Source organism: Nicotiana sylvestris, chromosome 1, assembly GCF_000393655.2.
Source record: "Nicotiana sylvestris chromosome 1, ASM39365v2, whole genome shotgun sequence".
Taxonomy (NCBI): domain Eukaryota; kingdom Viridiplantae; phylum Streptophyta; class Magnoliopsida; order Solanales; family Solanaceae; genus Nicotiana; species Nicotiana sylvestris.
In genome coordinates, this window is record NC_091057.1 from 157608087 (window position 1) to 157631658 (window position 23572).

Below are 23572 nucleotides of genomic sequence, written 5' to 3' on the forward strand. Positions count from 1 at the left end.
ATGCTGCTTTTTGGAAAGAGGCCATCAATGATGAAATGGACTCAATAATGTCCAATAACAGATAGATTTTAGTTGATTTGACTCTTGGGTCTAAACCTATAGGTTGTAAGTGGGTATTTAGGAGAAAATATAATACGGATGGTTCTATTCAAACTTTTAAAGCAAGACTAGCTGCAAAAGGCTTCACGCAAAAAATAAGGCATTGACTACTTTGATACATATGGTTCCGTAGCTAGAATAACATCTATTAGAGTGCTTTTATCTTTGGCATCTATATATGATTTGTATGTACATCAAATGGATGTTAAAACTGCATTCTTAAATGGAAACTTGAGTGAAGAGATTTATATGAAACAACCTGAAGGATTTGTTCTTCCTGGAAATGAACATAAAGTTTGTAAGTTGATAAAGTCCCTTTATGGATTGAAACAAACATCAAAGCAGTGACATGAAATATTTGATAGTATAATACTATCTAATGGATTCGTACATAATCATGCTGACATGTGTATTTACTCCAAATTTGTAAAAGAATATGGAGTTATCATTTGTCTCTATGTTGATGATATGTTGATATTTAGTACGAATATGCTTGGTATTTTTGAAACTACGAAGTATTTAACTTCTATTTTTAAGATGAAAGACTTGAATGAAGTTGATACTATCTTAGGTATCAAGGTTAAAAGAACCACATATAATAAAGTGACTTTATCACAGGTCTATTACATTGATAAGATACTTTGCAGGTTTAATCATTTGAGCATAAAAAAGTCTAACACTCCGTATGACTCAAATGTCATATTAATTGAAAATTTGGGAAGAATAAAGGTTCAAATAGAGTGTGCAAGTGCTATAGGCAGTATGATGTATGCAATGCATTGCAATAGATCTGAAACTTTCAAGGTTTACTAGTAATCCAAGTAATGATCATTGAAAAGTGATAATAAGAGTACGTGGGTATTTAAAAAGAACAAAGCACTTGGGTATTTGCTATAGTGGTTTTCCTACCGTATTGGGTGGATATTCTGATGCGAACTGGATTACGAATGTTAATGATAGCAAGGCTATTTCAGGTTGGATATTCACTTTAGGAGGTGGTGTCATTAGTTGGGCATCCAAGAAACAAACTTGTATTTCTCACTCTACAATGGAATCTGAATTTATTGCATTAGTAGCTGCTGGAAAAGAAGCAGAATGGATGAAGAAAATGTTACTAGACATTAAGTTGTGGCCACAACCTATGACAACCGTTTCTATATTCTGTGATAGTGAGACTACAATATGTGTAGCTCATAATAAAATGTATAATAGGAAATCAAGACATATAAGCCTCAGACATGCTTATATAAGAGAGTTAATTACCACTGGAACTATACCTTTAATATATGTGAGATCAAATAAAAATTTGGTTGGTCCACTTACTAAAGCATTGCCAAAAGAAGCTGTACAACATACTAGTGAAGGAATGAGGCTGAAACTCTTAAATTAAAAATACAAGTGATGGGAACCCAACTTTGAGTTAGTATACACTCTAACAATATAATTTCAAAGGGTAATAACAAGTTATTTGTGTTGTTTAAGAACTGGTCTTCTCTTAGGAGCCTTAATTCTAATGTACTATTTACTGTTATATGAGGAGCTACAGAGTTGTTAAGTGCCTGTAATAACAAGGGTACAATGACAAAGTCGAAAGTGCAAACTGTTACTTTGAAAATGTTGAATTAATTCTTAATGGAATTAGCAAATGTCTGAGGAACAGGGACATAAAGTCTAAATTCCACCTATATGAATATGAAGTGGCGTCGCTTCAAATAAGACTTAAAAGGTTGGCCTTATATTCTTGACATAAGGAGTAGCACATGGCCATAAAAGTGCTAAAGCTCTATACTGGATTATTTTGCTGCTTAATAATATTATGTGTGTGATACTTTTGGTTTGACAAAAGGAGTTATGGTTCAAATCTTAGGATACCAATAACTTCGTCGAACTTTAAGGTATTTACACTAGTGAAAAGTTCAAATCTACACAAGAGACTTACATTATACACGATATTATGATACATATACAAACTAGGGGGGGATTATTAGACATATTTTATATATGTGGGGTTCACACATCGGTGGCTTTAAGCTACTTTTGTGGCCTTGAAAGACTAAGCTCACTAGGTCATAGAGAATGGGTATTTGACATACTTCTATAGTATGTGTAAACTTGGACTTGTACTTGGGGTTTGAGCGCGGGCCGGGTCAAACCTTTAAATAAAGGTTTTATTTTCGTATTTATTTTTGGAACATTTTCTTATTATTTAAAATTTAAATTTAAATTTTAAATAGAACAGACATAATTGTTTGTATATGAGTGTGACTTTTCTGAAAAGTCTTCTCTTGAATTCTATAAATACAAGGAGACCCCAGGAGCAATGATATTCAATTTGCAAGTATAATTCTGGCTTTGTTGTATCCTGACGGAGAATTGCTTGTAATTCCCTAAAGAATATATATACAGGCAATATTTCTTGAAAGATAGTGATCTTTTACGCCTCAAATCTATACTTCTCTTTTGATCTCCTGTAATTTTTCTAACAGCCATTTCATAGATGATAATAGAGAGAAAGACCTAATTCATATACATTCTGACATATCTCAAACATGTATATCATTTTATCCCACTAATTTATATTTATTTTGTGTCTTATTATCATGTTTGGTTTATCTTATCATGTTAAGTGTGTAATAATTTCACTACTCGATTAAATAAATTTTACACGTTAGGTGTAATATTTTCGAATTATCAACTCATTAAGAGCATATACATGAGACATGTTTGATTTTTAATTAATATGTAATATGTCACGCCTTATGCCTGCCATGAACCTTTCAACTCCTAAAATATTTATTTTTCTTTTTTCTTTCTTTCTTTCATAGTCAATAGACAAATTCTTTTCCAAAAACACTCCTTTTTAAACTTAATTAAATAACTATGAAAGGAATAATATTGAATAGGTTGATAAATTATGATAAAATAACGGTTGGAATAACCATTTCAGGTTATATGTGAAGCAAATAAAGATTGTAAATCAACGTATCCCTAGTCTCTTGAAAGTTTTATTCTTTTACCAGCTCTCCAAGTCAGCAACCCATATTCTCTTTTCGCATGTCCACTATTATAAATTATTATATGAATACCTAGAAAATATTTTGTGAATGGTGCGTATAAATAGAATATCATAACATTAGAAAGTATCGGGATTTTCATATTTTTCCGCTAATAAGTTGAATGGGGGTTGAGTTTTGAAAATGAAATTAGAAAAAGTTGAAGAAGAAAAATGAGTTGCAAGGACCTCTCGTGCCGATCATGCATTACGAGAAGCCTACACTAGGTCAAGCGAACGTGCAACACAATCTTACCTATTGCACAAAGATCGTGCAAGAGTGACCGGGAAGGCCACCAGACCTCGAGGTGATCTCAAGTCGTGCGAAAGTCTAGGCCTTTGCTCATATGAAAAAATGACAAGGCATTCTATCGGGTCCCATCGCGAGGCCAATACACAAAAGGGACCTAAAAGAGACTTTAGTCTGCGAAATGACCACATGTCATGAAAAAGCCTAAATGACCTCATGCCATGAGGAAGCCTGGAATGACTAGGCCAAGAAAGCGCACAATAGCTTTGGGCCGTAGAGCCCTAATGTTGTATGTGGACAAATAGAAAGAACAAGAAAAAAATAAAAAGAATCCTAAGTATTTGAAGGTTTGTTTAAGTTATTCTAATCAAAATCCTTTATTGGTTTTTAAGAAAATCACTAAGAACCCTAAAGTGTAGAGATCTAAGATCATGAACTTCAAAGGTAAAATCTCTATTTTAACATGATAATTTGTTATTTTTATGATATAGAAAGAGCATTTTTTGTGGTTGTTAGGTGTTGGTTGTTGAATTGATAAAGACTTTAATGATGCGTATTAATTGTAGTTGATGAAAATGATGAGTTTGATATAAATGTGATTGTTAGATAATCATAAATGGTTAGTAATAACGTTTACGAGCAAATGAATATGTTGGAATGGAATAGATAAGCCAAGGCTTCACCCTAGGTATTGAATTGTTAAATATTGACTTATGTATGTTATCAAGTCTTAATATAAGTAAATTAAAGTTTGTAGTTGAAATATTAGTTCGCTTTATCCGGTCAAGAAATTGAAAAGTGACAGAGCCACATTGAAGCAGTGGGGTTCATATGGTCTTGAAATAGAAGTTTGATATAACTGATTTTTATAAAAGTTGAATCCTCTCAATGAAATTGAATCCTCTTAGTGGAATCTCTAACTCTGCCACTGATTCTGAGAATCCTTCAGGAAAAACGCCTAGCCGATCCTAGCCCGTTAAAGTCTAAAGCCCGCAAAAGTTATATTTAGAATCTCCAACCCATTTTGACACCTGTAAAACACAATTCTAATAGGTTTTAGTGTCTTTGGAAAACCCTAATATACAAATCATTCCCCCACCCCATCCCTCTATCTCTACTTTTTAGTGCACAAATCTTAGATCTACGGCTACCACAAATCTAAGTGTTACAACAAAAGGCTTTGTAGAAAATAAAAAAGAGGGTTAGAAACCAAAGGGCCAAGAAAAGAAAACAAGTCAAAAGAAGAGGTCAACCCCCTCAACTTCCAATTAGACATTTTACTGGTACGTCTCTCTGTATTTTCCCCCAATATCCCCAAATATTATTATCCAATACAATTTTTGTACAGAAGGGTCTCTACTCTTCATATTCAAGAATTAGAAAAAAAATCCACCCCACGCTTGACCCCCACCCCCTCCCCCACCTCGCAATCCCGCTCTCCTTGTGAAATTTAGTCTTGGGGTCCCAAAATTTGGCTACTCTTTTTTTGGGTCATAAATATCTTCCCGCCTAAAGCAAAAACCAATCGACACCCATGTACACCACCTGCTTCCATTTCTTTCAATGGTAACACCTTTTAAACCTCAATTACTTGTATGATTTTTATGTTTTTTTCTGTGTGTGAAAAAGTGACATTTTTATAGGTTTTGGACTTTACAAAATGGCAGGGTGGTCGAAGAGAGTTGATGGGTCAGGTCTAGAAAGTTACAGGGAACCTGAAATTGTTACAATACTTGATAAGCAGCTTCTTGTTAATACTGAAGATTTTAAGACTAAACTGTTAAAAGAGGTTAATGGGTGTTTGTGTTTTAGGCCATTTCCTCCAATGCTTGGTGATGGGAAGACAGTTGATTTGTGGAAGCTGTACTTAGTTGTGAGGGAGAAAGGTGGGTACGATAGGGTTTGTAATAGTCGGTCTTGGGGTGTTGTAGCTAAAGAGTGTGGTTTTGATTCGACTTCCGGTTTGGCTTTGAAGTTGGTATATGTTAAGTATTTAGCTGCATTGGACAGAGCAATGCTGAGTCTTGAGCAACCTGATAATAATGAAAAGAGTGAGGTTAGGAAGAGTGGTGCCTCGGGTTTTAGTGGCGTTCAGATGGACCTTGAGCTGGATTTGAAGGAGGTTTTGATGAAAATTTCTGATGAAAAGAAGAAAGATAAGGTGTATGCAAATATTGACTTGAGCAATGGTGTTGAGGTTCAGGATTTTGTTGGTTTGGTTAGATGTTCTGAGAATTTCGTTGGAAAGCAAAGTTTGGACCACAATGATTGTGATGTAAAGGGCATGGATGAAAGAATGAGTGTTGTCTATGATGAAGAAGACTCGAAGTTTGTGAAAAGAAATGGAGACATTCAACGTGATACAGATGACATCGGGCTAACAAAGTCTAGTGAGGATGAGGAAGATGGCATTACTAGGAAGAGGAAGTATAGTGATGAAAAGATGAGCGTCTATTATGATGATGAACAATTGAATTTTGTGAATGAAAACGGAGATGTTCAGTGTGGCGGAGATGATATTGGGCTGAGAAAGTCTAGTGGGGATGAGGAAGATGGCAGTACTAGGAAGAGGAAGCGAGAGTCTAACTTGGGCATGCTCAAGTGGGTTACTGAACTTGCAAAGGATCCTTGTGATCCTGCCATTGGACATCTGCCGGAAAGATCTAAGTGGAAGTCTTATGGGAATGACGTTGTTTGGAAGAAGGTTCTTTTGTTAAGAAAGGAAATGGTTTTGGAAAGGAATGTGGATACAAGTACTCAGTACTCCATATGGCAGGTACTTCATTTCTCCTGTATATTGAAATTCCAACTTGCTTATGAAGTAAACTTTTTTGCTATCAACAGTTTTTTTATTTTTTATTTACTAGATAAACCTATTTCATTTCTGTAGCTCCGGTGGAATGTCAACTGCATTTTTATTAGTTAATGGCTTAATGTTGTAGTCTACAGGGGGCATATCTGCTTGATCTGCATGCACTATATAACTTATTTTCATCCATACTGTAGCATTTTGCTCAGTATTTCTGCTAAATTATCAGAAGACATTTTCAAATGCTTTCTTTTGGGGTATGCAGTGGTTCAAGAACATTGTTAGGTCTGAGTAAGGATTTCTAGATTTTCAAGGAAGATGGATATAGAAGGGTAGAGGACAGCGATAAACCCATGACTCTTAAATTCATCTTTAACTGGTGATGCAAGGACTACTTTAGCTTGTTCTAGACAAATTTAACTTTACAGGTGCAATGCATTATTTTATCAGATATTATTTTAGAGGTCTAATAATAGCTTGGAGACAGAAGGTACTATTTACACAAATTAAGGTTCATATGAACTCCTTTTATGAATATTCCCCTTTGACTTTCATAGTCAATTTGGCCTTTCATAAATGCTGTTATGAGAAATTGTGGTTTCATATGATTAAATGGCAAAATAGCAAAGTATGACTTACTATTCTGTCTTTACCAAGTCACTTGTACATGTCTGATAAGAAGAGTTGAAGGTGTAAACTGTTCAGTATTTGTTGAGAAACATGTGTAATATTTTCACTTTTGTGTTGTAGAATAGTAGAATAGATGATAAAGTTTTGTTAAGAAGAGAAAACTGGGATGGTGAACTTTTTGTGTTATTTAAAATGTAGTGATACTTCTCATTGTAAATGGACAAAGTTGTGATACAGCTCAAAAAGGAAAGTATGACAAGTATTTCAGTACAGGAGTATATTATAGATTAATGGATGATTTATAATTTCCAAATGCGCATGTATTTATGTTTGTGTCTGCTCAATTACTAATAGGGGAAAATAGTAAATGTTTTAGGATGAGGATTGTGTATTTCTATGGTGGAAAAGACTATTTGAAGCATTTGAAAAACTCACGTTTAGTTTGTATCCAATTTGTCATGTTGAGATTATGAGGAATAAGAAATTTTGAAAGTTTTTGAAATTAATTTTATAAGTTTATTTGTTCTTATGTCCCGTTCACCTTTCCTTTTTCTGGGAGGCGTTGGGAAGAGGGAGATAGATGTTGATAATTCTTGATCTTCTGTTCTCTTCAGTAATGGCATTGACTTTTTGCTTATGTTTGCTGCTTTAAGTGTAAGATTTAGTAATATCAAGGAGAGATTTCTTGGAATATTCTACAACTTGAACAGATTCAAGAAATTTTAAATACTTGGATGCTGACTTGAAAAGTTATAATAATCCTGGTGGCTGCAAAAATCGGCATTTTAGTAGAAGTACCTTAACTCTAGTAAAGGAGACACAGTTAATGAAATACCAGTTGTATGTATTTTCCTGTCACATTCACTCTCTAACCCATCTACTTATCACCAAAAAAACACTCTCCTTATAAGAAAACATTCTCATACAATTTTCAAAGATCCATGGTGTCTAAATATATTTGACTAGGTATGAGATCATGGAGTTTGTGCAGGCATTTCTTTTTGGTAATTATACTCAAAAGAGCATTGGTGCAAATTTGTATAGATTGGCATCATAACATCATTAAAATTGAGTTTATTAAATGTGAAACATTTGAAATTTGGAAATGGTATATTGAATACTTTATGATGTGTCAAACATATTGTGATGTACCTTAATCAGAAATCTGTCGCGTAAAATTTGATGAATAGGCACCTTTAACATGTGATATGCGGTACTTTAAGAATTCTAATACAATTGGAGCTTTTAGTATGTCTTCTTACAAAAAAAATTATTTAGAGCCCGTTTGGCTTAGATGATTTGAAGTAGCCAATAAGCATCAAGTGTTGAAAAACACTTTTAAGTGCTGAAACTACTTTTATAAATAAGTAGTTACATGTTCGGATAAAAGTTCGGATAAATAAGCATCCGAAGTATTTGGTAAAAGAATGCCGATAAGCCCTTATTTTTGGTAAATTGACTCAAATGCCCTTATAGTTGTAAAGGCTTTTCAGCGAATAAAATTATGTTGTCTCAGCTTACTTTTATTCTAAATTAATTAGATAAAAATTATTTTAATCTAAATTTTTATTTTGATAAACTTACATATAATAGTTAATATTTCGCTAATAATAAGAAAGAACAAAATTATTTCAAGTAGACATAAAAAACTTGATTCCCACTTTCTTCTTGTTCTTGATATTCTTTCGTGTGTATGGCATTCACCTACTAATTTTTGAGTATTCTATGATTAATATTATCTTCTTTTGAACTTTTATTTAAATTAAAGAATTTATGTCTTACATAGTAGTTAATTGCATTTGTTTTCATTCTTGCAAAATTTTTGTTATCTCGTCTTAATTAGAATCTTCGAATTCTGCCAATATTGCAAAAATATCTTTTGGTTGTTTAGCACACTGTTTATTATTTAGTAATACACTGGTTAGGTAAAATAAATAATTAAGATGGTTTTGCATTGACAATATTTTTTTTCCAGAAGAACGAGATTTAACAGAATAAAGGGAGACCCTATTTAATTTGAAGGAGAATCTGGAAAATGTTATTAATGGTGAAGAGGTCTCGAAAGAAAGTGAAGAAGTGAATCATGGAGGGGGCGAGGTTTTGTTGTAGAAAGATATACTAAGAATTGCACAGTGTATTAGGATAAAATAGCAAAATTATTGGTCTAAGCAAAAGTGAAGTTAAAAAGCCATAAGCTGGGGGCAACTTGACCAACTTATGACTTATGGCTTATTTTGACTTGTAAGCACCTAGCTTATAAATACTTTTGGTGTTATCAAATGCGTAGATAAGACAAAAAATGCTTATAAGCCAGTTTGACCAGCTTATAAGCTTAAGCCAAAACACCCTCTTAGTTTGTTTGCTTTTCCTTTTAATATGAGTAGTAAGGCATAAAATAAGGGGTATATTCTCAATTCTTATTGATTTGTCATATTTTCCTGTATTAGGTTGATGTATTTCTTAGAAAATGGCAATAATGTGGATGGTTGAAGTTTGCTTTCCAGATTCTTTAGTGTCTCATATTCCAAAATGACCATGCCAGATTTGATATTTAGGGGATTCATGCTCTTGGTAAACCCAAAAAGTAATGCATGTCGGGTCATTGCAGACCTTTGTATCCCAGTTAAATTATATCTCTCAAGTATATAGTGCGTTCTCCTTAAATGGCTTAGCCTTTTTTTGTTGTTTCTTTTTTGGGGTTTCTTTCCTAGATCTAAAATGCTTCATCTAAATTTCTGTTAGGCAACTGCTAGTATGTGTTTCAAGTTTCCTTTGTGTAGCATGTTTTAAATTCATAAGCAATGGACTTCCACCATGCCTAATTTTAATACAACCTATATATCATGAGAGAGTTCTGTGCTTCCAAACGTGAACCCTTTTCATGCAGTGTGCCGCCTCTTATGCTAGATAAACTGCTAATTCAGTAACCAAGATAGCTTCCTTGGTTTATTCGGCATTTTTATCAACCTTGAAATGTGATTAGTTCACAGTGTGCAGAGTTGAAATCTCGGAGTCTGGTCTCTTTTGAACCTTTTAACCCTTTCTTCCTACTCCAGCTGGCAACCTCATTTAGCCAGTCATGATAATACAAATATTTATGCTCTGTTGATGATCATTAATTTACTCATATCCAGGCTTGGGTTAATTCAAGTTTTTCTTTGCATTGTAGCACAAACAGAAAATGCATCCATCTATGTATGATGATAATAGTGGGTCTGAGCGAGTAAGGTGCAGTCAAAGGGTCGTATCTGCAAAAGATTCTTCGAAAAAGACCCAGCTTTTATCAACAACATCATTATCAGCTTCTCATATCAATGAAACTCTGATTGATGGACCTACTGACTCTTCTGCCGAGTCAGGAGTTTGGTGGAACCGTCGCCGTAAGAAACTAGTATCGATTGGGTCAGAGTTTCAAGCGGATATTCCAGAATGGAAAAATGACATCTATGAATCTGACTCTAAATGGTTGGGCACCCGAATCTGGCCGCTGGATAAAAATGAACAGAACAGAATGTTACTAATCGAAAGAGATCCTGCTGGGAAAGGAAGGCAAGATACATGTGGCTGTGAATATCCAGGTTCTTTTGACTGCATCAGGTTTCACCTTTTTGAGAAAACAAGGAAGGTTAAATATGAGCTAGGATCCGCTTTTTATCACTGGAAATTTGCCTGCATTGGTGAAAAGGTTGCACTCTCTTGGACAGAAGAAGACCAACAGAAATTCCACGATATAGTGAAATTGAGCCCTTTGTCTGAGGATGAGAGTTTCAGTTTCTGGCCTGAACTTTTTAAGGTCTTTCCTCACAAAAGCAGGGAATCTTTGGTGAGCTACTATTTTAATGTCTTCCTTCTACGGCGAAGAGGTCAGCAGAATAGGATGAATGCAAGTGACATTGACAGTGATGATGATGAATCAGGGTGTGGACCTAGGTCTATTTGTTTTGGCCGGGATAAGTTCTCCATCTTGTGTTCCCCGAAGAAAGCACATCTAGATCCTAAATAGTAACCGAAGGTTGATCACCATTAATGGCCTTGTTCAGAAATGTAAATTTGGAGGAGTCTTGTTCTTTCTTTGTTTCAGTAATTTTATGGGTTGGTGGATATTGGGGGTTTAAGGGTGGTTTACGGATATCAATTTTTGATCTACATTTCTCAATGTACACAGTTTACACTCCCTGTAGAGTTAGCAGTGCTTGAATCAGAAAGAAACAAGACTGCTAGGAGCACACATTTTTCACCCCAACAGCAAAGTCTTTTGAGTTTATATATATACATGCTGCTCTTAATTAAAGTTACCATTTTGTTCTTTGTTTGATGAGATTCTCTTTTACCTATTATCTTGCTTTTATTTCTTTGTGAACCTCTGAAAGTGCTGAGGTTTTGAAATGGTCCTTTTATTCAAGATTAAGTGGAAAAGTGATGATTCAAATTGACAGTTTGCTCTTATTTTTTGGAAGAAAAGGTAAACTTTTTAGATAACCATTCCTTTTCCCAGTTTTTGTTGCAAAGAATATAATAAAAAATAAAGAATTTTGATGATTTCTAGTAGAGTTGATTTGGTTAGATCATGCCAGCAAAGCTAGTCTCTTTTATATTGTGAAGTCTCTGTCTTATGTTATTAGCCGAGAGTCTATCGGAAACAACCTCTTTGCCCTCCCAGGTAGGTGTAAGGTCTGCGTACACACTGCCCTTCCCAGACTTCACTTGTGGAAACTCACCGGATATTTTGTTGTTGTTCTATCTTCTGTTTGTTAAAACATCCCTTTATTGGAGCTTTTCTGGGGCGAGCTAAGAGATGAACATATAACAGCTTATGCAAATTGGAAATCTTGTGTTGTGACTACCGTAGGGAGGGTCTTTACTCCTGATTTGTTATCCTATAATTCTGTGAAGCATATGCAGTAGAAATTTTATCCACTTCGAACAATCCACTTGCAAAACCATGTGCCAAAAAGAGTATATTTGTGCCAAACACAATTAATGGTTGCAGCAATATGCCAAATTGACACAATCTTTATAGCCCATTTTGGTTGCTGCAATTAAGTGACAGACATTTACTGAATGTATAGTTGTATTCAGATAAAATTGTGTTCCTGTTATTTCTCCTAATGTTGAGTTTTGCTAGGAAAGAGTGGTTTTTAGGTTTTCAGTTTCCCTTATTTCTTCTTTTTGGGTAATATATGTGGTTTGAGATCACTATATGTTGTGAATGCACGAGAAATCTGTAAAATAATCATAGGTTACACATTGCCAAACTCCTCGATTCTACAAGGATCTCATGTATTTTTGTAATACTCCTCAAATCTATAGAAATTTAAACTGAATAGAGAATTAAAAAGGAAAGAAAAAAAGAGAGGAGGGCCCATATAATGGCTGGAAACGTAGTCTTTAGGGCAAAAAGCTTGAAAGCCTTAATCAAAACACTAAGTCCGAAGGCTGAAAAGTCTTATAGGAACAAAATAGAAGCTTAAACTCACGCAAGCCGCATACAAAAAAAAAAGAGGAACAGAACGAGAAACAGAGGCAACAAGACGATTTACGCAGGCAACGAAAATCCTAGGATTCTTTACAAAGCACTAATTCTTGAACCCAAGTATATAAAATTTTCTATTGTCAATTATCCTAAAGTAGTAGTAGGTAAGAATTTAATAGTTAATTCCCTTCTTCCTCTGTATCAACATTAAATTTCATGTTTAGGTGTAAAACTTTGAAATTAATTAAAATGCACTGGTTGTTGTAGAATCAATTGTTTGACGGGTATAAATTGGACTGGGGCCCACGTATTGGCTCAAGGAGTTTTGAGGTGAGTTGATATAATCCTTTACTAAAGTGGTTTAACTCACAAAAGCACGCATACAAGGTGTTTGATGAATTGCATAAAAGAGTTAATATATACTTAATTGGAGTAGTAAGTACCTATTAGCTTAGGATTATTTTCTAGCTAAAGTTTAGATGATTATTTTGATATATGTGCATAAATTTCAGATTTTTGTGTTATTCTTATATGCGTTTTCATGTTGAAAATTCATGAAGAATCAAGAATCTTTATAAATATTTTTGAATGTTTATTTCATTCTTATGTCATGCCTTACATTTAAGGATACTAGTATGAGTATGTATAAAAGATTTAGACTTGAAAAGTCACAAGAAGAAGTTTTAGAAAAAATAATAATTTGGGAGTATCCTTTATTCTGAGAAGGGGTCATCGTCTAGGACTAGGGTCCTAACAAAGGCGTTGACTTCCTGAAACTACTTGTGCCAAAGTAGGGAGCACACGAGCCGAGGGTCTCGTTGTTGAGAATTTACTTAGCCACGCTAAGGTATGATACATGAGCGCTGAGAACCATGAAGTGAGTGACACCTCGTGGATTGGGCCTATTCGATCAGGTTGGGATCGAACTCGTGCCGATTACACGGTGACTTAGATAGAATTAAGTAGGGGATAGTTGGAATTCCCAAAGTATAAAGTGAAGTATTTTTTTATAAGAAAGAAAAAGAAAAGAATTTCTTTTAGAATATTCATAAACTGCTATTATGCAATTATTTAGAATTATTCTTATATGCTTTATGCTTTACATGCATTTAGAACCTTTGCTCGTAATGTATATGTTATTAAAATTTCGCCCCCTGTTGTTGAGACTCACTGAGTACAATGGATGGTACTGACGTTCTCTTTTGGGAACCTACGTTGGTCTGCGGTACAACGCAGAAGCCGATTTTGCAGGCGATCAGGCTACTGGTTAGGACTTCCTTCTCTTCCAGTGCTATTGGTGAGCTCCGCTTTTGTTCATGGAGTATTCCTTAGAGTCATATTTATTTAGTTATTTCTTTGTTTACTTAGAGAACTGTTTAAGAAATCTCATGTCCTGAGCAATGCGTCAGTTTATCAGTAGAGGCTTCATAGACATAGTCGTTAGGTTAAGATTCAGATGTTTTTGATAATAACTTAATAGTAATTTAGTAGTTACTATGAATAAAGTTTTGGAGTTGATTTATTTAAATATTTAAATTAATCAAAAGTATTGGGTTAGAGTATTGCCTTGTTGTATATAAAGTTTGGAGTTATAATAGATTTGATAAGCAGAGATGGTTCGCTCGGTCTTGTTTAGTGATCGAGTGTCAGTCTCGACTTGTTCAGAAAATGGGTCGTGACAGTTTTATTGTCGATTTCCTACATTTTGACAGAAAAATCCCCTACGAAATGGATCATATACTAAAAGTAGGGGTGTACATAGGTCGGGTTAGTTCGGATTTTGTAATTACCAAACCAAACCAATTGTGTCGGGTTATTAAATCTAACGACCAAACCAAACCAATAAAAATTCGGGTTTTTCAATCTCGGGTTTTCAAGTTTTTCGGATTTTTTCATATTTTTTTTCCCGGTAAATCTTCGTAGCACAAAACATATAACTTGTGCTCAAAATATTTCTTTAATCCTAGTAAGATACAACTATATACAGTATTTTTCAAGAAAATAATACAAAATATGAGATTTGCTATGGTATTATCCTAAAATATTCAACAATATGGACAATAAAATTATGTAATATAAATATTGCTAATTAAAATGCCATAATCTAAAAGTACTAAGTCATGCTAAAATAAATAGACTATTAAGGGAGTATTAATTACATGACTAAACGCTAAAGAAAAAATAAAAACAGGTTATGAATTTTTATCTAAATTATTGCAAAACAAAAAATAGATATTCAATACATTGTCATTCATAGTATTGAATTGAATGTCTTTTATTAGCATTAATATTGATTTGATTGTGGTTTGGGCTTTTGTTAGCATTATTTAAGTTACTAATATTAATGGCTATAAAACTTATTGGAACATTCAAAAGTTCTAAGTTCAACCTTGAAATAATACCTTAAAAGATAAAATTGTAAAAAAGTTTAAAAAATATTTATAAATTACATCACAATAAGTATATTTATATATTAAATATATCTAAAATTTCTATATATGTAATGTCGGGTTGGTTTGGTTTCAATTTAACTTTCTTTAGTTAAAAGCAAAGCAAACCAATTATAGTCGGATTTTTTTTTCCAACACTAAACCAAATCAAACTTAAAAGTATATTGAAAAGGCTAATAATGCAATATATGAAAAGAATGTAGAGGAAGGTGTGGGGGTTTCGAGGCTAATAATGCAATTCACACTTTGATCAAGACAAATAATATCCTCTCACACTTTACTCCCAACCTTTTTTATTTTCCTTTCCATCAATCAAAAACAAAATGTCGCACCGCCTTCGACTTTTATTTTTATGAGTGGGTGTAGCTCGTGAATAGTGAAGAGAAATGAAAGGAAAGATGAGGTGAAATTACAACTATATTAAACTGCAAATTTTCTTTTCTCTTGCTTTCTACTCTATTTTAATGTTCATTTCATTTTATTATTATTATTTCTAATTTCTTCAAAACAATATACTAAAATTTAATTATAACGGTATACATGACTCTTAGCTCATTTTTTAAGTAGGAAAGTGGATTTATAACCGTTTCTTACGATTCTAATCTTCACTCTTACTTTTTAAATTTATTATTTTGTTTTTAAACAACATTTTCTGCTTTCCTATAAAGGAGAAATTCAATAGGACTATAGGAGAGTGTTTTCAAAAATATATACGGGAAATAAACCCTTAAAGGTTCTATATATAAAATTTTGAATGAAGGAGTTTTTTTTTTCTTTCTATTCTTCTTTTTCTTTTGCTTTCCCTACTTTTATTACTTTTGCCCCCAATCAATTGAATGACCTTTCCATTGATTGGAACTTGGAAGTGAGAAAAGGAAATTATGGTTCACTTTAAATAAGTAACAAATGAAAGTAGGCTAGCTTAATGCTTGATAATGTGTTACCTAATTGTATGTAATGGTTGCCACATAATACAATTTCCTAATTTACGAAGGAATCCCTACATGTCGACATTCCACAAAATAAAAATTAAGTAGTGAGGGTTTACACTTACTTCCAAGCAGGGCTGAGGTCGAAACTAAAGTATGGTTTCCACCGAATTCAATAATTTTTATTTAAATTTTATATTTGGATTAAGAAATCTATTACATATATACGAAAATTAAATTCGAAACACGGTACTAATACCTTATATCGTTATTCTAGAAATTTAAAACCCATAAAATTCAAATTGTGGCTCGGCCTCTACTTCTTAGGTAGGGGTGTACATAGGTCGGGTTGGTTCGGATTTTACAATTACCAAACCAAATCAATTTTGTCGGATTATTAAATCTAAAGACCAAACTAAACCAATAAAACTCGAGTTTTTTACTCTCGGTCTTTTTCGGATTTTCGGGTTATTCGGGTTTTTTTCCGGTAAAATCTTCGTAGAACAAAACATATAAATTGTGCTCAAAATATTTCTTTAATCCTAGTAAGATACAACTACATAAAGTATTTTCCATGAAAATAATACAAAATATGAGATGTGTCATGGTATTATCCTAAAATATTCAACAACAAATACAATAAAATTATGTTATATAAATATTGCTAATGAAAAAGCTATAATAAAAACAAACATAATCTAAAAGTACTAAGTCATGCTAAAATAAGTAGACTAATAAGTGAGTATTAATTACATGACTAAATGCTAAAGAAAAAATAAAAATAGGTTATGCATTTTTATCTAAATTATTGCAAAACAAAAAATAGATATTCAATACATTCTCGTTCATAGTATTGAATTGAATGTCTTTTGTTAGCATTGTATTGATTTGATTTTGGTTTGGACTTTTGTTAGAATTATTTAATTTACTAATGTTAATGGCTATAAGACTTACCGGAACATTCAAAAATTCTAAGTCCAACCTTGAAATAATACCTTAAAAAATAAAATTATGAAATTTTTTAAGAAAATATTTATAAATTACATCACAATAAATATATTCATATATTAAATATATCTAAAAAATTTATATACGTAATGTCGGGTTGGTTTGGTTTCGAGTTAGTTTGGTTTCGGTTTGACTTTCTTTAGTTAAAACCAAACCAAACCAATTATAGTCGGGTTTTTTTTTCAACACCAAACCAAATCAAACGAACCATAATCAGATTTTTTTTCTTGGTTTGACTCGAATTATTGGGTTGATGCAATTTATCGGTTTCTTCTCTACACCCCTATTCCTAGGCATGTGATTCATTGAACTTGTTTATTGATTTACTTTTATAGGTCAGTAGCCATGGATTCTTTGTACGATATATCTACTACTTCCTTCGTTTCATATCGTCAAATTAGGTACTTTTCTTTTTAGTCTATTCCGAAACAAATAACACATTTTTAAATTTGGAAATAATTCAACTTTAAACTCTTTTATTTTATCCATTTACCCTTAATGACAAGTTTTATAGCCACACAAATGTTATGACCCCACAAACATTTTATCCCTTAAGCTTTTAACATCACAAATTTCAAAAGTCTTATTCTTTTTTTTCAAACTCCGTGTCGAGTCAAACTATCTCGTTTTAGAGGAAGTACTACTTTTTGCTAGCTCATTTGTAATTATTTTCTTGCCTCTTGATTTTTAGAACAGTTAGCTCTTGAAGCACTTCTTTATGTTAAGTTCCTTTTATTTCAAACATATCAATTATGATTCATTGAATTATTCCTTAAAGATTTTTGTGAAAATATAAATTCTTAACCTTGTCTGCTTTACTTTTTCTTTAGTTTTATTTCATTAAGATAATCAGTCGTAGATACTTCCAATATGATCGTCTTAATTCAGAAAGAATTACTTTAATTCTGATCAAGTAAAAATCAATTTTTTTTTTGTGAAACAATATTTCATGATTCCAGTCCACTTGTAAGTTGTAACGACTCAATTTAATTTTAGAAAATAATTATCATAAATAGACACAGTTGTGGACCATTATTTTATGCTCTCAAAGTTTAACATAAATTTTAATGATATTACCGTGGAAGGCATTACGATTGTCACTAACCACACTGTTGCCCCACATTTCGAAGTTTAATATTAGAGAGGTTACAAAAATAAAATAGAAATGACATAATAAAGTGACAACTCCTGAATTTCTGTTCAACATTCAATGATATTACTAATCTTATTTACCTGAAACACCACAATAATGGATTAAAGTTGATAAGAAAAAATTTATTAGAGAAATCTAGTTATCCAGATTGTTAGGGGCGTGTGATCACAGTTCCACATAAAAAGTAAATAAGATGTTGATATTAGAGCTAATGGTTTGACGGGACTATGAAAATGGCAGGGAGTGATGTGTGGTGCCCGGCTTAGTGTCTTTGGCCGTATACGGAATTTACGACCTTTATTAGTAGCTTTAGAGACGCATACACAATTTTTGGATTTTGATGACCGTGAATACTCAAGATCATATGGGTAATATACACTTAATCTCCAAATTAGCTCATAGCGTGTGAATAAAGTCGCACATGAAAAATAAAAATAAAAAATCTACTTATAAGACAATACCAAACTATATTAAAAGTATTTTTGGTTTGTTTTAGTCCAACGCATTTTAGAAGAATGAGATTATGAAGCTTGAAGGCTTAATACATAGTTTACCACCAACCTTTGGCCCAAATCTTCCTTACACACTTTCTGTGGACGATAATAACCTTACACAAGAAACCTTTCTAAAGTGTATCTAGTACCCACCTCCTTTGACCAAATCCTGTCAATAAGACATCCGTGTATGTCACGCGTTTGACTTTACTTAATTTTAACCCATTACGTTATAATAACTAACCCGACCCTACCCGACCTTAACTGACCCTACCAGACCCACAAGGTAAAAAGCGTTAAAACCAAACTTACCCAAGTCAGTACTCAAAATCTGATACATCTAGAGGGAGCTACTGTAAAGGCGATTCCGGCGACCATCTCAAGCTACGCTTTCATCGTGGATTTATGCGGTTAATAGGTTAGTAATTTTCTTCTCATTGCATTACCCGTTTATTTTAGTAGTGGGTGGGTTGAACCTAGGTTTTTTTTTTAAATTTCTTCTATTTTGCTTAGGGTTATCAGACTTTTAAAATGGGAATCTTTTGTCATCGTCGATATCACTGTGAAGTTGTCGTCTTGTTGCCTTTACAGATAGTTTTTTTTATAAAAAAAGATTTGTCTTGCATTTGCACGCCGTGTGTAAAGTTAGGGTTTAACTGATTATTGTAATAGCATTGCTTTGAACAATGTGATATGTTCTTGTCTTTGTCTCCACTTTTATATTTCATCTGTAGTTCTTTATTTTCAATTGTTGCATGTGGAAAGTCCATTTATTTGCAGATAATGTCTTTTAAAATTATTACTCTCAGGTGGTACCATGATGTGGTATTAGTTCTTGGTAACTTTGCTCGTTATGTGGGTGGTAGTCAAACATTGACTTTAGATGTAGATGTGGATTTACTGTCTCTTATTGAACTGATGAACTACACTAGGATCTATGACTTTCAAATGTGGCTGAGTTGTATATTTGTCCAATGGATAGGATAGATAAATTGGTAAATATTCTCACAGGCAAGGATATTTTAGACATTTGTAATGAATTGGAAGATGGGGATACCTTAGATATTTATGTGACTCATGCTGCCCCTTTATGTGTTGTTAACATAAATGAGGCTAGTAAAGGGGTTGGTGGGTCTAATAGTGGAGCTTTTAAGAGCACAAATGTCTTAGAAGAAGAGGAAGATAATGAATCTGAATCTGAATCTGCCGCTGCTCATGAACCTACCCCTTCCCCTTCCCCTTGCCCTTCTCCTTCTCCTGAAGCTGCTCCTGCCCCTGCACCTTCAAGAGAACAAGAGAGTGGAGTAGATAGTGAATCAGACTTTGATAATAGTGAAGGTAAGGATGACAATGAGAATGATTCAGACTTTGACAATAGTGATAGTGATAAGAGTGATGGAGTAGATTTACATGTTTCTGATGACAAGGATTATGGATCTGATGTTCATGAAGAATTTGTAGAGTATAGGGATGAACTGAAGAAGTATAGGAGGAAAATGAGTGAAAGGCCAAAAGATAGAGGTGATATTAACCTAGGTGATGCAGGAGTTGATATTGGTTTTGATGAATTAAGAACTGGTAGCAAGCAAGATAGGTACACAGGCTTAGTAGGGACAGTTGAGCCTTACTTTGGGTCTTCAGATGCTGAAAGTTTTCCTTCAGATGCTGAAGATGAATTAGATGAAGAACATAAGGAGAAAATAGCTGCCAAGAGAAGGAAGAAAGCTCTGATATTTGGTCCAACTGTCAAGAAAATAACCTAGGAGTTGGGGCTGATTTTTTAGAGTGTTGAACAATTTAGGTTTGATGTTAGTAAACATGCAATTCAGAAAGGAGTTCAAATTAAAAAGTATATTAATGAACATGGTAGGGTGAGGGTAAGATGCATGAATCCAAAATGTTCATGGATCTTGGCTGCAAGCAAAGATGACAAATCCAACAATTTTAAGGTAAAAAGGTATTGTCCTGTCCACAAGTGTACAAAACAAATAAAAACAAGCTTTGCAACTCCTGACACCTAGCAAAGCATTACAGGGATAAGATTGTGTGTCAACCAAATATGAAAGTTTGGGAGCTAAAGAAACTCATTAAGGATGAACTGGACATGTATGTTGGTAGGTCTACTGTACATAAAGCTAGAGCAAAAATTCTGAAGGAGATAATAGGTGATGTGCATGCTGAGTTCAAAAGACTCTATGATTATAGAGATATTCTGTTACAGACAAATCCAGGTACAACTTCTGTTGTGAAGGTAGAAGATCAAGGTGAAGGCAAGATTGTCTTCAATTCATTTTATGTTTGCTTCTATGCTATGAAAAAAAGATGGTCTGAAGTTTGCAGAAGGATAATTGGTCTTGATGGTTGTTTTCTGAAAGGCATTTGTAAGGGTCAACTTCTTTTAGCAGTATCAAATGATGGAAATAATCAGATGTTTCCTATAGCTTGGGCCATTGTAGAGGTTGAGAACAGTTTCACTTGGACATGGTTTCTGAAGTGTTTGACTCATGACTTAGAGCTTCAAGATGGAAGGGATCTTACTATCATGTCTGATATGCAAAAGGTGAATATATTCTTCTGTTTCTGTTTTCTGTCAATATTTATTTTTTCTAATTTTTGTTTTTGTTGGCAACTAATTCAATTCTTTTTATGTTTAAGGGATTGCTTAAAGCTGTATCAGAAGTGTTGCCTGAAAGTGAACATAGGTGGTGTGCCAGACATATATTAGCAAACTGGTCCAAAGATCGGATATGATTAGAGAGGAGAAACAATTTCTGGAGGTTTGCTAGAGCATCATGTGTGGCAGAACTGAATTTTTCACCTGGACAGTTTGAATATGCTTGGGAATGAGATATATGAGAGCCTCTTGAGGTATAACAAGGAAACCTGGTGCAGAGCATACTTCAACTGTGATAGGAAATGTGATATAATTGACAACAATATGTGCGAGACATTTAATGCTTGGATACTTGCTGCTCGGCACAAGACAATTATCACAATGTTGGAGGAAATTTGAGTGAAGATGATGGAGAGAATAGGAAAGTTGAGGGAGTTTGCATATACATAGATATGTGATATATCCCCAATTGCTATGAAGGTGTATCAGAATAATATTGCCCAATCTATAAGGTGTACAATCAAGTGGAATGGTGAATATGGCTACGAGGTTGAGGATACCTCATTAAGAGTGGTGCTGAAGCATTGTGTGAATATGCAAGCTCAAACTTGTACATGCAGGTCATGGATGCTGAAGGGTATCCCTTGTGCTCATGCCATTGTTGCTATGCATTTCAAGAACCTTGACCCAATTAACTACATATCTCACTGGTACCGCAAATCCACCTATCTGAAGGCATATTCAACATTCATCCAACCTGTGCCAAACATGCAGATGTGGTCAACATCTACCAATCCACCAATTGAACCCCCACCAATTAAAAAGATGTCTGGCAGACCAAAGAAGAAGAGAAGAAGAGAATAAACTGAACATCCTACTTCTGGAAAGGTTTCAAGAATGGGTATAGAGATGACATGTTCAAACTGTGGTAGATATGGACACAACAAGAGGAGCTGCCCTAAGAAAGCAAGGCCTACAGATTCTACTCCAACAAATGCTTCATATATACAAAAATGTGGAGAAAGAGGAAGAGGAAGAGGCAGAGCAAGAGGAACAGGAACTGTTGCCAGAGCTTCAACTCCAACTACTTTTGCCCCTGCTGCTGCTCGTAGAGGAAGAGGAACTGATAGTGGTAGGGGAAGTTCTGGGTTAGGACTATTTCAATCAAGCAGTGGGTTCACAAATTTTTCTGTAAGTAGTTCAAAGTTAATTTTATATCTTGTTTGCTTTAATAACTTTACTGAATATTTTCTGTTTTTGGCAGTCTGGTGGAGGTAAGCCAAGAGTGGTCTCTCATGGTGGTGAAAAGAGGTCCTTGGCAGATATTCTGGAATGTGCATACAAGCCAAGAAGTGGTGTAAAATAGAATGGTAGACCAGCCATTACTAGAAGACAACTTAAAAGAAGTGCTGCAACTCGTTCCAGAACTGCCGCATCTCAATCCAATTTAAGTCAAGCAAGTTCATCATCCCAGCCATCCAAGAACAACCACTGAATTTTGTTATTGTCACTGTTAATTTATTTTGGAACTGCTGTAATTTCCCTTTAGAACTGTAATTTATTTTGGAACTGCTGTTAGGTTAATTTGGAATTGCTATTTAGGTTTGCTGTTAGTGTTGTTATTTTGTTAAGGCAACCTACTGTTATTTTGGTATGCTGTAAAATTGGGCAGCGTATATTTTTGTTAAGGCAGACTGCTGCTATTAGGTAACTGTAATGAACACCTTTACTCTATGATGAAATATATTTTTAGTGTTGTTTGATAATTTCTATGTGTCTTTAGTGATGTATGAATGCTGTTATTTTGGTATGTTGTTAAGCATTTGTGCTGTCATTTTTGTATGCTGTTATTTCTAGAAAATTTCAGCATTTGAGTTGTATATCAGCCACTATTTGACTGTGTTTTAGTGTTTTATCAGTCATAATTTGAGGTGTGTTTTAACTGCACTATCAACTCACACAGCAACAAAGTCAAACGAAACAACATTAACACTTTCCAAAAAAATCATTCAACTCACACAGCAACAAACTCAAACAAAACAACATTAACAATTGCCAAAAGATTTCATTCATTTCTAACAAAAGGGATACAAAATCTACCAAAAAACTTCATTCATTTTCTTGCATTATATAACAATCTTTAGAACTACCTAACACAATCAACTTTAACACAATTGCAATTAAAATCAGCACACACAATTTCCTCCAATTTCTTTGGTTTCTATTTTCCTTCAACAATGCATCAAATGCCCTCTTTTTCTTCAGCAGCCCCAAAATCACCATTTTCAAGTGCTCTGGAGTTGGGGGGTCAAACCACATAAAGAAATTACATGCCGATCGATTGTCCCTCTGAAAAATTGAAGAAAAAAAATTATTACGGAATATAAAATCGATAAGAAAAGTACAATTCATATTTACCTCATAAAATGGACATCCGTAAAATCGATGACCCGGATTATCAACATTCCATGACTGTATCACCACATCTTCTTCACCACAATAGCAAAATTTTCTCAGATTATGCATTTTCCCAAACCTTAAAATTGAGCCCTAGAAATTTAACCCTTTGTCAAAAAAGAGAAGGAAGAAATAGAAGAAGATTGTAATATTG

At 33.8% G+C, this 23572-nt stretch overlaps 3 protein-coding genes across 3 annotated transcripts; all 3 read left to right on the top strand.

Moving 5' to 3' along the window:
* Window positions 1–297: 297 nt before the first annotated feature.
* LOC104238855 (AT-rich interactive domain-containing protein 1) lies at window positions 298–11135 on the top strand. Its single transcript, XM_070155507.1, has 5 exons — window positions 298–397; window positions 1074–1249; window positions 4588–4684; window positions 5069–6177; window positions 10010–11135. The coding sequence occupies exons 1-5, from the start codon at window positions 298–300 to the stop codon at window positions 10841–10843; spliced, it is 2316 nt and encodes a 771-aa protein (XP_070011608.1). The 3' UTR covers window positions 10844–11135.
* Window positions 11136–19321: 8186 nt separating this feature from the next.
* Window positions 19322–20110, top strand: LOC138876485 (suppressor protein SRP40-like). Its single transcript, XM_070155511.1, has one exon. The coding sequence runs from the start codon at window positions 19322–19324 to the stop codon at window positions 20108–20110; it is 789 nt and encodes a 262-aa protein (XP_070011612.1).
* Window positions 20111–20406: 296 nt separating this feature from the next.
* Window positions 20407–21360, top strand: LOC138876486 (uncharacterized). The gene is made up of 3 exons (XM_070155514.1): window positions 20407–20907; window positions 21003–21079; window positions 21174–21360. The coding sequence occupies exons 1-3, from the start codon at window positions 20407–20409 to the stop codon at window positions 21358–21360; spliced, it is 765 nt and encodes a 254-aa protein (XP_070011615.1).
* The last annotated feature ends 2212 nt before the right edge of the window (window positions 21361–23572 follow it).